Source organism: Hippocampus comes, unplaced genomic scaffold (genome assembly GCF_001891065.2).
Source record: "Hippocampus comes isolate QL1 unplaced genomic scaffold, H_comes_QL1_v1.1 scaffold108, whole genome shotgun sequence".
NCBI classification, from domain to species: Eukaryota; Metazoa; Chordata; class Actinopteri; order Syngnathiformes; family Syngnathidae; genus Hippocampus; species Hippocampus comes.
In genome coordinates, this window is record NW_017805071.1 from 106410 (window position 1) to 124089 (window position 17680).

The following is a 17680-nucleotide window of genomic DNA, read 5'->3' on the forward strand; positions in this document are numbered from 1 at the left end:
GACTCCTTCAGTATTCAAATTATTTCTCAGTTGTCAAAAGGCTGCCAAATTGTGAAAAACCCTTAAATATGAATGTTAAATGTTACATTAAGAGTGGTCTTGGAGTCATTTACCCAGCACAATACTCAAGTGAGGTGAAGTAGGGCTGTAACCAACCAGCAAATGCCAAATTGGATCTGGGTATTATTGCTTTCTAAATTATACACGCACATGAACGTCAGCACATTCACTCATCAGTCTTTACTGCTTCTATGTTTAATAACTTTATAACAACATCCTTCCTGCTAGCCGTAACACTAGCGAGGGATCTGAAAAAGCTCACCCACATTGCTCGGAGAAGAGCGCTTAAAAAATAATCATCTCACAGTTAAGGATTGATCTAATTAGAGGCTTGTTTTCCTTGTGAAACAAAAAAAGTAAAAATACGTTTGGTGCAGTTTTCCACTCGGCTATAAATAGATCTGTATCGGATCGTAAAGCAAGCAGCATTACCGGCGCTCTCTGTCAGCGCTGTTGGGTCTCGCCCTGGGGACATGAGCTCTTCTGGAGGGCCAGTTAATTGTGTTCTGGTGTACTCTCTCCTCCATATCTGTGTGAAAGACACATAACGAGTAGCAAAATCAGACATAATTCAACATAATAGCAAAGACACGCACACGCGGCGGGGGTACGCGCACTCTCCATAACTCAAGGTAATAATAAAGTAATAATACCAATTGTGAGCATGTGTTGGCATTGGCACCCGTTCCCCGGCGAGGGCCTAATTTAAGAGTTTGCGGTTTGATTGCAGCAAGGCAGCATTATGCTTATATGAAACACGCACAAACCCATATGCTGTTATTATTACTGTGACGGACACCAGGTTGCAACCTGCGAGGCTAAGCGCAAAGTAATGACATGCATTCAAACACTATGCAGTCGTACACTCGATAAAGCAAAACAATAACCTCTTTCTTGCACCTGTTAGTGCCGCAAAAAGTGCAGTGGTTCTCAACTGGAGCTGATTGAAACGTGTGGCCATACGTTTGTGCAGATGTTATATTTCATTATTTTATTCTATTCATTTTTTTTTTTTGTACAAGCAGTCGTCATGTTTGTCCTTAAGTTTGTTCAGATGATCTGACAGGCACTTTGAAAGTGATTGTTTCAAAATATCATCCGGATTATTTCAAAGACTATTTTAAATTGTTCTTTATTGTTCTTCTCAAAGGGCTCTTCTTTAATACTCACCCGTATGATGCCATCGGCACAGCCGGTGGCCACCACATTCCTGGCATCCCACTCATGTCGCTGTGTGAAGCTGACACAAAGGATGTCAGCACGAGGCCCACAGGAGGAATCAGTGCAGGCCAACAGTTGACCCTTCATCGTCCACAGGTAGAGCAAAGGCCCGGCACATGATGCAATTTCACCCTTGGACAGAGCATTGCTGCGTTAATATACACAAAGCAGTCTCCTTTCCTTATTCCGTGAAAGATGCGAAGACATGACAGCACTGAGCCAAACACAGTAATGATGAGATTCCGGTCAGACTTACTGTGAGTTCATTTATAGCCACTGCAGAGATGCGACTTGTATGTCCCACCAGCTGCGTGATGTAGCTGAGCTCCTCCAGATCCCACAAAATGCACGTGAGATCACTGGAGCCGCTCACGACCAAGCTAAGGGCCTCAGACGCAGTCATGCAAGTCACCACTTCAGTGTGGCCGTACAGCGGCTGTGGGTAAAAAAAAATGATATAAGACAGGGTGTTCCAAAAAAAATCAATAAAATCTGACACACATTCAAATTGTAATGAACAAAATTGCTCAAAGGATGTCAAATTTGAGCAAGACGTGTAAAAACAAGCTACATTTAAAGTTAGTTTAAGATGATGCTTTTTCTTTTTATTTTTTTTCTAAGATGAAGAACGGTATTCACCAACATTGAAAAATGAAAAATTTGACCTAAAACACACTTGAACGCAGTCAAATGTAAGTGTGCAACAAGCATTTTTAATAAAAACGCATCACCTGGAAGCAATTTATTATATCACGCTTTTTTGAAATAACATTGACATTATTACAATTTATGTCATGTGAAACTGGAGCTGAAAATATATTGAAAAAATATATAATGCGGAAATTCAGAGCGACAACAACAATGTTAATGGATATTTTTTTTTTAAAAACATGCAGGCGGACTAACCTGTCTGAGTTTCATATGGGTGACTTTGTCCTTGTTGATCACCACATCCCACACACAAACCACGGTGCTGCTCCCGGCAGTGATGACGGTCGTTGGGTTGGGACAGACGGCACACGTTGTTGGCCCCCAGGCACATAAACTCTCGCACACAGCAAACGTCTTGACATGGACACGTAAACAAAGACATGATGACACTGTACGGCACAAAAAACAAATCAGCGTCCCAAATGACCTTTTCAGTGGTATAGTTTCCAAAGGTGCAACTGTTGTCGGGGAAGCCCCAGTTGAAGAAGCAACTCAACGATGGGGACAGGAGGAGTCGGTTACTCTCCAGGATCACCACCTCTTTTTCCAGACACGCTATTTGACCCACTGGACCTCTTGGCAGTTCTAAAGAAATATCATCATGTTAAGTGACTGTGAGTGCAGCATAGCGGAGCAAGAATTTACTTCAAACATTTTTACCTACATCCTGTTACTTAAATCATCAAACTCCAACTTAAAAAAAAAAGAATAAAAACGTAACCACCTTGAGGCAGTTCATGCATGTTTAGAATAGAATTTTGAGAAATCATAGAAAATGGTAGTTGGCAGGTTCCACTTAGGTTTAGTTATGTCCTTAGCAGACAGTTGCATGTTTGTGTGTGTGTGTGTGTGTGTGTGTGTGTGTGTGAATGAGAGAGAGAGAGAGAGAGAGAGAGAGAGAGAGAGAGAGAGAGAGAAAGAGACACTACACACAAACACACACACACCCACGCACACCCCCCCCCACACACACACACACAGAGTGTGCAAGAGGCTGTAATTGTTCCTGTAATTGACCTATCTGTACAGGCACAAATCATTACATCCTGTCACCAGCTCTGCACAGAAAGTCCCCGGAAAGAGGCCAAATCCCGGCATTCCTCCTCCTATTCATCTCTATCTGCTTATTGATCAGATCAGACACTCTAAGATTTAATATGAAATGTAATATGCAGGAATCTCTCCCTGAGCATTTGCACATTCATCTCCTCTCCCTCAGTGGGCCTGTAGGGATATTCAGATTATTAAGTAGAGCTCAGCAAAAGAGTCATCTCCATATCGTCGTTCGCCGATGGCGCCTTCCGCCGCGTCCATAGTGTAAATTAAAATATGGATGCTCTCGCACCATTGCAACGATCCCCCGGAGACGGCGACACGTCTTGTATACAATAATTGGCGTCAAATGGTGTGAGATAAAATAAATGCGGGGAACAACACAAAGTGGGGGCAGATGGAGGTGACAATAATTGCATGCTATTTTCTGGATTGTATATTGGAGTCACTGCTTTCTTGATAGTGGATATGGAATGTGACAGCGCCCATGTAAAAAGAGCTGACTTTTCGGATGGAAAAATACCACGGTCAATCCACCAATCAGTTCAAAATATGATTTTGAATAAATTACACAACAACCACATTGAGTTCCGAATGGATTCATGTCTGTACTCTGACTGGGCCATCACAAATCTAGAATTATGCTCTGATTGGTATTTGTAAGAACAGAAGTCAAACCAATACTAAAGCGTTGGTTTAGTAGCGTCTAACTTCGTGGTTAATAAATTATAATTAATTAATCAAAGCTTAAATGCATTGAATGTACACTTGTTTTTACTTTACAAGTATTTTGTAATTCTTTATTTTGAGTACATACATTTATCAAGCACTTAAAATAATTATTTAATTAAATGACTCAAAATAAATAATGAAAAAGTACATTTTAATGAACCAAATTTAGCACCACATTTTAAATGACTCTTGTAAATGCTTGGTGGTCCAGAAGAATGGAATGGAGCAGGCAAATGTGGCCCACCGGCCACACTTTGCCCACCTTTGCTTCAAGCGTACCTCTAAATGGTTGGGCAGTCGTCTTGAGTTTGTCCAGACTGAAGAAAAATGGAGTTGGATGAGGTGGCGATGGCCCTTCTTTCTTTGGATGGGGTTTAGTGAAGAGCTATAGCAAGGACACAAGGGCTTGCTTTAATTTAAAGAAAAAAAAAATCGGGTGATCAATGGATTTCTTTTTTTTTTTTTTACCTGTTTGGGAATCTGGCCAAAGTTGCTGACATATCCCAAAATTGTGCTCTTAATGAGTGGGTCTCTAGCCTCTTGATGGCCTCTCAGGGCGTAAAAGTAAGGATGGAAGGTGTTGACACTTTCGAGAGCAGCAGGGCCTTGTTGTCGGTACCCAAAGATCAGGTCAATCCACAAGTGGAGGTGTGAACTCACGTAGTCACTTTCCAAGGCCTGTTATAAACAAACACAGGAGTTTATTGTTGCAAACCACTACAATGGCATGCAGAGCGCCGCAATAACAGTGAGCCCAAAGTCATCAGTCAAACTTTTAATATGAGACTATAGCACCACTTGTTTTAGAATGCACAAGTAGTAAAAAAAAACCCAAAAAAAACAACAATATGATTTTCGCAAAGTCCATTTGAAAGTGAGATGCTGCATAATTATGAGCATACCACCATGTTGGCATTAAAGAAAGATTTGTCCAGAATTAGCCAAAGATTGTTTTTGAAGAGTTAATAAGGAAATGGAGGAGTTAAGGACCTGCAGGATGCTGGCAAATATTCTTAATAATCCCACCCTAGAGTAACAGGGGGCGGGAGGAAAAACTCATAATGAGGATATATCGTCGTAATTTAATTTGTGTACGGAAGAAAAAACAATCTTCAAAAGTCACTAATTCCATGAGCATAGTTCAGTAGATTGTGCCATGATAACAGTCAAGATACCCGCAGGATGGATGGAACAAGGAAGAATCAAGAGCAAAAAACAAAGAACAGTAATCCATCTGAGAAAGCGAAGAGAAGCTCGCAGACATGGTGCATTGAGGAAAAAAGAAAGGCCTTAGGTTGTGCTGCAGATACATTTTTGTTGAAAAGCAAGAAAAGTGGCATGAGACGCAAATGAGAATACAAGGATAAAATGGTACGTCTTTAAAACAAATAAACAGTGTTCTCAACACTATTACATGGGCCCCCTCTTGCAGTGAACCATTGTTTCATATTTTAAAACAGCATGTTGTGAGTTTAGCTATGAATAGCAATAATAGGTCTTATGGGAAAACTCCTCATAATGTAATTAAATGGGAGTGTCCGATTGTAAGGGGGTGAGGTCACTGACCTCACGCTGGATTCTAATGAACTCCTGAGGGTCATCTTTGGCCCATGTCGGCAGCTCCACATCTCCCAGAGCGGTTCCGTCCGCCATGCAGCCTAAAGACGGCGCAGAGGAAAATATGTGCTATGATATCGTATGCTAATATATGATACGTGCAGTGTTATTTGAATATGGATAAAAGGAGAGCTTTATCGAGGCAGACCCAGCTGCATGTGGTTGGAGTTCAGCAGAAAGTCTGGCAGGTAGTAAAACTCTGGAATCAGCTCTCTGACGTCACTCATGTTATCTCGGGAGGCCGACTCCCACTCCTTGTTTACACTATAAAACATCCGCTCGGGGATATCAAATCCTCCCTGTAAAAAGAGAAGACAGATAAAGTGAAAAATTGATGCAATGTTCCATTCATCCAGTCGTCAGAGAAGAGAACCTCACTGCAGACAAAGGAAGCTTTTCATGCTTCAATAAATTCCTATAATCTGTGATGAAAATCTCATGAGAGGGAATGCAATTTAGAATAAAACAATTATTGAAATGAATGAAAATAGCTTATGTATTGATAAACCTGGTTAGAGATGGAAATCCAGTTATGGATATTACAACGCGACTGTTGTTCGCCTCAGTAGACAAAAAAGTACACAGTAATTCACCAGACTAACATTATTGCTTTATTTGACTATCAAATATGCATGCCTTTTCATTATAATCAATTGGACACCCTATTGGAAATTTGCAACATCAATGGCTATCTTTATGGGCTGATTTTAGATGCCTCTTGCAATTATTTGCATATATATTGGAATCTCGCCATAATTTGTTTTCAAAAAGACAGAGAAAAAAAAAAACAACCAGAACAGATGTTGCACAAACATCCAAACAGAGGTTATTTATTTCACTTGTATTTTTTAATGAAAAGCGCCGTGCTTGTGTGAGCTGCAGACGCGGTGTGTGCCAGTCTATATGTACGGACCAATCAGCAGCTGACTAATATTTTTTGAATGTATTTCATCTAAATTTATATTCATTACCGCTGCCTTATTTGAATTTTAATGATTCTAATCACTAATAAAGACCCTGTCCACACCTTGAGAAATCTCTTTACGTTTGTAGTATAGCAGCCTGTTTCAATTTCAGACCCTTTTTTTCTGAAAAATGTTAGAAATTGTGAGATAAATGAATATAAGTGGATGAAAAACAATTCATTGAATCAAAGATGAAAGTTACCAAATGTTATAATTTTCACACAAAAGTGACTGTAAGTAGGACCGTTTATGTTGGTGCTCACAACTTATTTTGTGCTATACCTGCAGTGTCTGAAAGGTATGAGAAAAAGGCTCCATGCGAACAAGGAAAGAGGCCACAATGATGGCTGAAGAATAGTGGGTACAGTAGTGGCATTTTGCGGACAAACCTCCTAAAAAGATTGTAAAAAGAACACGTGGATATTGAATTCAAGCCGTAATATACCACAAATGCAAGACCAGAAGGAAAATAAGTAGCTGGAAAGATACCTTCACTCTCACTGTGCTCCACTTCTTCATATCTCTGGAGGAACATCTGCTTTCGTTTCTCTGTCTGAGCACCCATTGGCTTTGACAGATCTCGGAAAGTTGTGGGATCTGACAGGTCCAGTGTCTGGGACATATACGTATTTTGGATAAAAATTCAAGCATGCAGCCATGCAATTCTAAAACCAAATACTGTATTGTCTGTCGAACTCAGAAGCCCAAAACATTTAACGCACAGATGTTCATAACAGTTCACACATTGCATCTTATTTCCATAAACAGTTTGCAAGGCTATTAATAAAAATAAATAAATAGTCTCTGCCATGGTATAGAATTCAGTGATTCGCTAAAGTCATTGAATCATTTAAATTGTTTAATATTTTCAAATCTTTGGGTGAATTGTTGGTGGATAACTACATAATGTCACAGGGGCTAACAAAGCATTACATTTGGTTGTTGGTCATTATGGCGGGACTTGGAGAGCTAAGGATTTTTTTAGGTTGTACATGCTGTAAAATTGTTGAGAAAAACTGGCCTAAATTAGAAATTGTTGTACCTCAGACTTGTAGTCAGCTAGAATCCAGGGGAACACAGGATACTGCATGAGGTCATTGTATGTTCTTCCAGCAAGGGTATTCAAATACATCAAGTACTCGAAGTTACTGATCTCCCCTTTCTGTTGGAAGAACATGTACACAAGGAGGATGAACACACCAAACATTGTTCAAAATAATAAAGATAAAGAACAAAAAAAAAGACATGTATGTATTGCTCTTTACTTGGTGTTGACAGTCTGAACACCGTAATTATGCTTGCTATTTGAAACAAGAGACCAGAGGGCAACATTACAAACTAATTATGCTTTCCCATTTTAATGTAGCATAGTTTAAATTATGAGTCAGGTTTTCTGATGATACCAATTGTGTTTATGCATCGATCTGATGCACAAACCAGTCTTAAAGTGGATAAAAATAACACAACATATTATCATCTGAGTCATACCTGCCATTTAACAAGGGTTGTCTTCTCAACCAAAGGGGTTTTCCTGATACACAAGAGAAAAAGCAGCTTGTGTTAACACCACAGCCAAAGGATTTTTCACCACATTTTTGTTATACTTGTTTCCAAGCAACCGGAACTGTAGCACAGCAGAAGTGACTTGTTTTTAAACCGCAGCTGTTCAGTCTTACCGTGTTTCTCTGGCTCTCCTGTGGGTCAATTTCCCTTCCTCTCTAGCGATGCAGCAACAGTACTTTTGATATTCGCAGTAGTCAAATTAGCAGTTATCTTATTATTTTAATTTCTTTTTTACCCCGACCCTCAAAGCTCAATATCAGTTACTCAAGTTAACCAAGCCATCAGCGCAGGAGGCTACATGTGTTTTGTCCTGTTCCAGGGATTTATCAGTTTCCTCTCAGTACCATTTACTAAGTACAGTACTGTATTTGTTAATGACCCTGTTATGGGTAAAAAAAAAAAAAGATGACTTGATTTAACTGAAGTTGTGAAGTTCTTGAAATTAACATTTTCACCAAATCAAGTAAGAAAAGCTAATTGGAACAACACATTTGAAATGACTTATGAAGCAAACAAATTATCACTGCACAGGTTTTTTCATTAATATCAAGCTTTTATCTTGAAGAACTATAAATTTGGTCTCAATTGGGTGCGGAATGACTCATAACCTTTTTTTAAACATCATATAAAATGCTCTAAGGGTCCTTCATATATAAGTTCCAACAAGTTTTAATATATGAACCTGGATTAAACCTATTGTTAAAAAGAACATTAACAGTGGTCAAGTGGTGAATACATTAATAACATATTCAAAGTTCGTGCTATTTATGTTTGTTATGCGTAAGAAAGCGGCCATGCATCTCAACCATGGCGTCAATCGGTGGATGAAAGCAGTTCAACTCTTTCTGATTTGCTGTTGACTCGTCCAGTAAATAAAAATCGGCAAATCTTGGGTTGAAAAAGTTGGTTTATTTGTGAAATCCAATTTATACTGATGCTAACAGTAAAAAAACCCGTTAACACATCAATAAGTAGAGCACCGATGCGATTACCAGCGGCGTTTGAGACGTCTTGGGTGACGCCATCGCTTTCGGTGACGACGCGTTTTAATTACGTCACATGACTGTAATCGATCTATGGATTGGAATTACCATACTTGAACATTCCGTACGGTTCCGGAAATATACACGAACGGCGTCCTTGCATTTTCAAACTTCCGTAACGCCACCATTCCAACGTGAGTGGATGTGACCAGAAAATATCGAGACATATAAAGCCGGGTGGATTTTGTTTTTTAAACAAGCTGCTGCCATAAACTCCAACCGAAGGATAGGGAAGAAGGAACAAGGCAAAACCAGTCACTGCCAGATAGCACAGATGGACGGGCGGGTTGCGTGATTGATAGAGGCGTCATTTTTTCGCTTACGAAAAGCAACTGCAGACTTTAACAGGCACGGCACAACGCGGTTACTGCAAGGCGCTACAATTCAATATTCCAAATGCAGTGACATTTATATTCCAGGATAGATTATATTTAATTGCTTAGTGTTATATTAGGCTTCTAGTTAAAGACTATATATAACTAAGTGATCACTGACAGTGTATAATTGTTTCCATTACTTCCACTTTGATGGTTAATCTACGAGAGCATGCATATCTATGTTAGATTGTAATGAACATTTCATAATTTACTCGCACAACACTATCGATCCAAGTTGTTTAATTTAAATTAGGAGAGCATTCATTTGCTCCTGAAATTTGCTTCCCCACCCACTCTACGGGCCTGCAACGAGACAAATCCCGTCCTGCTGCCAAGGACCCCGCGTTGCTAAGTTACAATGCCAAACAAGAGGAAACTTGGATTTGCCGTGTGCAAGAAAGGAAACATTGCATTCCCGAGCTTTCTTCTCAACTTTGAGGATTACACTTACCAGGTATTACTTCAGTACATTGTCTACATGCTGACAACTAGCTTGTTACTATGGCCTCAATCGCGTTTCTTTTTTTTTTTGGGCACAGGGTCTGATGCTGTTGGTAGGCTTTTAAAACGGAAGACTATCACCACTTTGTTAAATCAGAATTGGGAATACAAGACTATGGTGAGTAAATAGATTCATTTGTGTTGATAATAGTCAAGTACAATAGAACAGATACAAGTCCTCGCTTCATCCAATAAACCTTGAACAAATTATTTTGTAAGCCCGCACTAAATCAATCATTGACTTTGGCCCAGTATGTGTTATCTAATTGCAGGCAATAATTTCATGCAATAGTTTTCTATAGGAGGTTATAATAGAACAAGCACCATTGGATAGCCCCTCTCATCCTGAAGATGATGAATGAGGCGAGAGAGGGCCTTGGGGTGTATCACAGACACAAACACACGCGTACCTTGCTCTCTTAGACAGGGCGGGGGGAAGAGTCAAGCCTTCATCACATTCCTAATATCCCATAACTATCATTTATCAAAGTCCTGATTTGACTCTTCACTCATGTACATCCACTTTAGGACAGTGAAGTCATGTATACCATGACACTTACATGTCTTAAGCACTCCAAATAAACAAACGCTATCCTTCCTGGCCAAACAAACACAGTCAGTGATGGCGCAACAGTACTCATTTGTTTTTGCTGCATTACCCAGTGTCGCCTCTCTGCGGTTGTTCCCCTGCATTAGCCTTAATTAGCGAGTCGTGCTCTTAAATACCCCCGAGGGCAACACCGGGTGAGTGCGCACTGGTTCAAACATAATGCTGCTGCCCGTACACAGTCATACAAGCTCTTAATTCCTCCGAGAGAATGCTTTTCCTCTTGCCCCCGGTTATACATGATCCTTTTTTACTGTGGGAATAAATCACATAAGCTGTGCGCAATCACACATGAACACATACTGCAAATGTATTCACTATACATGTAGGAATAAGTCTAAAAATGTGAGATAAATCATGTGGTTATGTCCTGTGTGTGTCGCAGCACCATGACCAAAAGGAAAGGAAACACAGGGACAAAGGTGACACTCAAGGATGCCAAAAAGGCCATACGGATGAAACCCGACGGGTGGCGCCGGCTCACACTAAGCAACATGGGCATTACTATTTTCCCGCAGTGTATCCTCAAACTAACCAACATGGATGAGTTGGATCTCAGCCGCAACCAGATTCAAAAAATCCCAGAGGGTATCGGGAAGTTGTCATCGCTCAAGTGGCTGGACCTGCATAGCAACAAGCTGGAATCTGTGCCCGAGTCCATCGGTAAACTGGTGGACCTGACCTATCTCAACCTCTGTAATAATCGTCTCACCTCGTCAGGTTTGCCCACGACGCTGGGCTCTCTTACAAACCTGACGAGTCTCAATCTGGGTTTGAACAAGCTGGATGCCCTGCTTCCAACTATGGTCCCTCAGGAGAGCCTCCAAGAGTTAGGCTTGTTTGACAACCTCTTTACCATCCTCCCAGACTTTGTGAAAGCCCTCCACAATCTGACTAAACTGAACATAAAACGAAACCCATTGCTGCAAGTGAAGCAGGCCGGTGAGGAAATGGAAACTGAAAAGTCAGACGAGGAGGATGGTGTGTACCTCGTCCACGAGAGTAGACTGTGTAATATGTGCCTGAAAATATGTAAAGACCCAGGAGGACGGCATTTGAGAGGGGATTGTGTGAGGAAGAAGTATGAGGACAAAAGGTCTTACTCGGGACTCGTAACACCAAACTCGGTGGCTGCGGTCAATCAGGATGTGTGGAGAGCTAAGAACCTCGAACACTATCAGTCTTTCGAAAGCAATATTTGATATGTTTTGACCAGTACAAGTCCGAAAGCATTTGCTGTGTCAATAAATCGCTGTTTATTGACTACCTTGCATTTGCGATGACATCGGCAACACCTCTGCCTTTCAAGGATGAAACCACCTTGCACAACCTGCAAGACAGATTTTGGATCAAGGTATCAATCGTCAAGAGATTTGACATCCATCATTCAGAGAAGTCTTTTTACCGTTTGTATGCAGAGACATGGTCTTTATTTATGAACACCAAGAATGCTGAGTGGCCGTTTTTCACGAAGACCTCAATAGCATTATCCTATGAAAGAAGACAGTGTTTTAGCTTACTGTAACATTACCAGGCACGAATTTTAACGGCATTTCAACTTTAAGATCTGTGACGGCAGATAGAATGTACACTCCTGCATGTTTTGCATATTAAATGTTTTATCTAACCTCAACATCTAAAGTTGTGTGTACCGAACTTTCAGCTGACCCAAATAAGAAATCTGATGGCTCCACAGGTAACAAACCAAAAAACTTAAACCATCAACACATGCATCAAATCAATGATGAAGACAAACTGATTCAGTATAACTTATAAGAATCAAAAGTCTCACACAGAACATACTAGGTAAGGGACAAGAAGTGAAACTGCCTTGCACTCCAGCCACATGCAACAGTTGCACTTGTCTGTAGTCTTCATTTCCAAACCAAACAAAATATTGGTGTTAATGTTTCATTTTGCATGTCATTAAATCTGTCACACAGTTTGTTTTGCTTTTTGTCCTTAACTTGACAAAATGGGTACTGTATATAAAACCAAGTGACATAGGAGTGTTGGGACAGTTCAGGTAACCCACGGTACGGTCTGTGTCTCGTTTCTTTTTTGGGCCATGGTTTGGTACATTTTGTGGTACGTGGTTTGTGCACAATCGGAACAACTTTTCTTCCTCAAAAAGACTTTTTATGTGTAATTTTAGCAAAAAAAAAAAAAAAGTGCATTTTGTAGTGTATTGATTAATATGACTTTTCAAGTTAACCTCATTCAAACAAAAATCTTGAGAATTGTAAACTGCCTCTTATTTATGGACGAGCATGTTAAACAAATTAAAGCAAAACATGTAAAACAAACAAACTAGTGCATTTTGTAGTGTATTGATTAATATGACTTTTCAAGTTAACCTCATTCAAACAAAAATCTTGAGAATTGTAAACTGCCTCTTATTTATGGACGAGCATGTTAAACAAATTAAAGCAAAACATGTAAAACAAACAAACTACACAAAAACATTACTTGTGTAAATGTATTCATTTTTCTTGTAGCTAGTAAGGGATGTTTAACCTCTAACAAGAACCGCATGAATCGGGCCTCCTTGATGTCCTCGTAGAGCCATTGCCTGCAGCTTGACGTTGACTCCTTAGTCAGCATGCTGGAGATGAAGGAATCCCTCACACTGGAGAAAGAATTCTGAGGCTGAATAAGGCGAAATCAACCGGACAAGTGTTTTTGTGCAATTCAAATGTATAAACCGCACAATCGTACCTGCTGGGGTGGTGCTTCGTGCAACAAACGTCTCCAGACGGAGACAGGGTGAACCCTTCGCACAAGAGCAGACTGTCTTGGGCAAAGAGCAGCACCCCCTCAGTCACTCGGAGGCCGCTCACCATTACAACAGACATCTTTGCTTTGACCTAAGCAAGAGATTAATTGAAGCACACTGTGATGTCCACATTGCATATATAGCCAACACTTGATTGATCATTTTAATCACATATTTTAATCATTATTAAAAAGACACCGTTGAGCACTTCATTATAGGAGCTGATTGATGGGGAGGAGAAGTCCTGGTCCCTTTTCCAGCATCTTTATTCAACATCAAAAAAGACCCACATGTGTCTTTCAGGCCTGGTTGGAGCTAATGCTAACTGCTAAGTGTTAATGTGTGTAATTCTATTGTCTCTCCCCTCATTTCACAGTGAGTGTGCACACCTGGCTGGCCCCCTGTGTTGGCTCCTCTGGGACACAGAGCCCCAAAACCATATGGGGCCCCAACATAGCTGCAGGCCCCTCACAATTTATACTAATCAAATCAGACTCCCTACCCCCCCCAGACATAAGAGTCACACTTGTGAAGGGGGAGGAGGTCTTTCCTGGCCATTATTAGGGGAATTAATCACTGTCACATACACAATAGGCAACCTGCTAAACGATCAGAGCCTCTTGTCTGAATGCACACAAACGTACGTGCTATGATGAATCGTGTCACGTGCAAGCCTTTAAGAGTCAAAGAGAGACTCCGCACATGGCACATCATTTTTACCCATAGTTAGATTAAATGGCAATTTCCATTCGCGAACACAAGCTGCAATCCACACAATTGGCCCCCATAATTACCAGATTTCAGAAAAAGTAGCTAGAATTATTATCATCAACGCCTAAATACATAACAATAAACTTGTTTCCTTATCCGCGTATTGTGCAAGGGACAGATGTGCATTATGAGTCGGAGAGAGATTTAGCTGCTGATTGGAAGGAGAGAAAAGAAGGACTTTATTGACAGAGCTTAATGTCAGACCATTGATTTCTCCCCACACACATTAGCGTCATAATCACACTATTGGCGCTGGAAAGCTAATTATGCGTGGGTCTGCTTTTGTGTGTTACTGTCCGCGCTGTGTGTTAATCTGTATCGGTGTGTGCGTGTGCATTTCTCAAAGCTAATGACTGTGTTCATTTGACAGGACGCTCAGCAGGACTCACACACTTGAACCACTGCGAGAGAACTACGCAGATCACGCACTTACTAAGCAGATATAAGACAGCTTGCATCACCTCCTACTGTTTTTATTAATACATCTGTCAGAAACATTAAAAGGCGCGGCTGGTTGCCGGAGCAAAGAGAATCCCTGTCAACATGTGCCGTCTAACTCAGTGGAAGAATGAAAAGAGCTGAGCTGGGCCTAACACTAATGAGGAAAAATGAAATCCTGATAGCGGCATCGAGCTGTCGGAGTCCCTCAGTCTACTACTGATAATTATTATGATAGCGAACTTGGCCAGCGCAGCACAGACTCTCGCGCCACAGTACCTGCTCTCCATCATCCAGCTCCTGCAGGATGACGCGAATGTCAGTGCAGGTTTGCACATGGGAGCAAGGCTCCAAGGTGAAGGGCTCCACGTGGTCTTCAAAGGCAGAAGGTGCTTCATTCAAAACAGGAAAAAAGGTCAGCTGATCACAAGCCCGTCCTCCATCCTCATCTTCCTCTTGAGCCTCGGCGCCAATTTCGCATAGAATCTTTGGCTCTGGTACAAAAGGAAAACATGACTTGTCCTGACACTGAGCAAAAAAAATAAAAAATAATAATCATTATGTGTCTGTTTGTTTTACCTGTGTCGGCATCTATTTTGTTTTTGCTTTCTGCAGAGGCAACCTTCTTCGAACCCAGACACAGAGCTCCTTGCACCTTCATAAATATCATCACATTCTATATTACTTTTGCACTGTTATTTTTTTTTCATCCTTTTCCAGGTCACCCTTCTATCCAAATACTGCTGACACTGAACGGGGTGATGTTCTGCCGTCAGCGATGTTCTCAGAGCCGTAACAGAGGCGGAACATCGTCTTTGTGTAATGGGACATTTGCTGGGACAATTCACACTTCTCTTGCACTATTGTGATGAAAGCAATTGTTGTTGTCCTGTTACTATTTTGTATAACACACCCGACGCTGGTGATGAGCCATGTTGCTGTGTGAATACACTGCACAGTTACAGCAATACTTACTGGGGTAAAGTTTTCTAAGAACATGTTCTGAATCAAATTCTGGCCTGTCATGAAAAAAAAGTGGCGGATACTGCAGACAAGCAACTATCAATCCAAAGTATCCCGGTGGGACGTATGCAGAAATTGGCTTTTCCAGTTATTACTGTACCCGTCTGGATAGTCTCAGTTCCTTTCTTCGGATACGTAGTCGAGTGCGGTTAGGTCCTTCGGCAGCACCTTGCACCCAGTTATGGCTTAGCAGCACGCCCGGACTCGGGCCAAACACGGCCCTCTCCCTCAACAGCTCTGCCTCTGCAAGCAGCCATTGAGAGTTGACCCGATCCCACTCACTGGCTCGTAACTGGGCGGCAAAAAAAGGACAAGAACACCGGGATGGCAAATACAAATCAATGGCTTTGTTCTTTCAAAAATACATTCTCAAAAGTATTTTCTTCAAACCTGTAAGTGATTTGTCTTCCTATTCTCAAACATGCTGTTGCCCCTTTGTCGGTGCGACTCCATGTAAGACAGAAACTCCTGCAAAAAGCCAAGCAAAATAGTCCAGAAGCAATTCGTTCCTCCTTCCACGCACACAGACATTGTATATTCATATTGTTATTTCCTCATGCAATTACAATGCATTCATACAATTACACTGGCTCTAAATTGCATTCACGAGGGCCAAATAAGCTAGTGGCTACAGACTTACAATAACCCCTGTCTGAGAATGTAATCCTTTGTCGGTGTGATCTAATTAACATAAACATTAATATCACCGAGCCACAGCACAGTAGGGGGCAAGGTAAATGTGTGTGTGTCGATTAAAAGAGAAAAGAAAAAATAACAAGCGGAGCCGTGTTGACACTGCAGGATGCGCATGCTGAGCAGACACACAGGGATCATATTCGCACTGTTAACTGCTTCATTAAGCCCATCATCACAGCAGTGCTGGCTGAGAGAGCAGTCAAACAACATGTGTCCATCCACACTGCTGACCCACGACAGCCATTTCACTGAAGGAATGAACACGCAGTCACTCTTTATATGCGCTCTTATTTACAGATGCTAATTTTGTGTTTCGGGGTATAACCCCTTAATGAACAGCACAACAATACGCAGCAAAAAAAAAAGTCTTCTGTTTTATAAAAAGAAACAAAAATTAAACTAATTTCGAAATAAAGCCATGACAATCAAGTTTTGATTTGGCATGCCTGCTGAAGAATGAAAATGGCACGGCGTGTCTTTCGAAATGTGGTGCAGTGGAAGACGGGCAGAAAAGTAAGGGGGATTATGAAAATATGACAGAGAGGAGAGTAATAATGAAGTTTGCAAACCAGAGCCGTGGCGTTATAGATAAACAGCAAGTCATCTTGCAATTTCATTCCTTCAATTGGACAAACATAAGTAATATATAGCATTAATTACCCTATTTAGCAGATAGGAGACTCATTGGCTTTTAAATGCTGCATTAAATACATAACTCATCCCTTCCCACTGCAATTAACATTCGAACATCACACTCATTTCCATTTTAATGACTTCCCAACAATACGCCACCTTTGATGATAAGGCAACATAATGTCAACTTCATTTTGGGCTGGTTGGGAATGTGTAATGAACTTAACGTGATCATTAGTGCTGTTAATTATCCGCGTAATGTGAGGACACAGATATGATTATGGAAACGGCATTCGCCGATGAAATAATTCTTTGGAAGACATGCAAGTGAGACTGCCTATCAGTCACTCTATTTCTACTCAATACCTAACAGAAGGCTTTGGGACTGCTTTTGCTTCAATGAACTGTACAGTCATGTTAATATCTGAGACGAGAAAGCCATGCTCAGCACACTGTAGTGCTGCATTAATGTGGATCCCCGGACACATCTCTCACTTGCCAAATAAAGGCCACAAGTTGATGATCCAGAAATTAATTATTGTCTCGCTCATTTCTTTGTGAGGCCGGGTGCAAACTGGCTGAATGTTTCGACGATCTGTCTATTAGTTTTCAAGAAACTCTCAGACCGGCTCAGAGTGACGTGATGCAACAAAGTGCAGGGGAAACATCTCTCCTGCTTCTTCTCACGTGGAAAAACAATTCATCACCCAGTCTGATAGCCTGTCAGATACTGATATGATAAAGAATAACATCAAATGAATAATGTTTTCATCAGATTGCTACCACTATAATTGCCAACCCAATTTCAGCGGGCAGGACACACACACACACACACACACACACACACACACACACACACACACACACACACACACACACACACCCACACACAC

The 17680-nt window shown here is 41.0% G+C and overlaps 2 protein-coding genes across 7 annotated transcripts in view; one reads left to right on the plus strand and one right to left on the minus strand.

The window, feature by feature from the left end:
• wdfy4 (WDFY family member 4) overlaps window positions 1-17680 on the minus strand; it is a 41768-nt gene that overhangs the window by 498 nt on the left and 23590 nt on the right. For all 5 annotated transcript variants that reach the window (XM_019864600.1, XM_019864599.1, XM_019864601.1 and 2 more), the window contains 21 exons: window positions 15849-15926; window positions 15559-15750; window positions 15015-15090; window positions 14715-14929; window positions 13169-13317; window positions 12968-13079; window positions 11856-11941; window positions 11718-11780; window positions 7848-7890; window positions 7402-7521; window positions 6849-6972; window positions 6642-6751; window positions 5543-5693; window positions 5344-5435; window positions 4246-4455; window positions 4057-4162; window positions 2420-2577; window positions 2188-2346; window positions 1538-1717; window positions 1231-1413; window positions 493-589 (listed from right to left, as the gene is read on the minus strand). In XM_019864600.1, the coding sequence (XP_019720159.1) occupies window positions 493-589; window positions 1231-1413; window positions 1538-1717; window positions 2188-2346; window positions 2420-2577; window positions 4057-4162; window positions 4246-4455; window positions 5344-5435; window positions 5543-5693; window positions 6642-6751; window positions 6849-6972; window positions 7402-7521; window positions 7848-7890; window positions 11718-11780; window positions 11856-11941; window positions 12968-13079; window positions 13169-13317; window positions 14715-14929; window positions 15015-15090; window positions 15559-15750; window positions 15849-15926 (2704 nt within the window). The remainder of the gene's footprint in view (window positions 1-492; window positions 590-1230; window positions 1414-1537; window positions 1718-2187; window positions 2347-2419; window positions 2578-4056; window positions 4163-4245; window positions 4456-5343; window positions 5436-5542; window positions 5694-6641; window positions 6752-6848; window positions 6973-7401; window positions 7522-7847; window positions 7891-11717; window positions 11781-11855; window positions 11942-12967; window positions 13080-13168; window positions 13318-14714; window positions 14930-15014; window positions 15091-15558; window positions 15751-15848; window positions 15927-17680) is intronic.
• Window positions 7897-11710, plus strand: lrrc18a (leucine rich repeat containing 18a). Of its 2 annotated transcripts, XM_019864616.1 has the most exons (3): window positions 7897-9796; window positions 9882-9961; window positions 10836-11710. In XM_019864616.1, exon 3 carries the CDS (start codon window positions 10840-10842, stop codon window positions 11650-11652), a length of 813 nt encoding a protein of 270 aa, XP_019720175.1. In that variant the 5' UTR covers window positions 7897-9796; window positions 9882-9961; window positions 10836-10839; the 3' UTR covers window positions 11653-11710. The 2 variants fall into 2 exon arrangements, with proteins under 2 accessions (XP_019720175.1, XP_019720174.1); XM_019864615.1 differs by having other exon boundaries at window positions 9882-11710.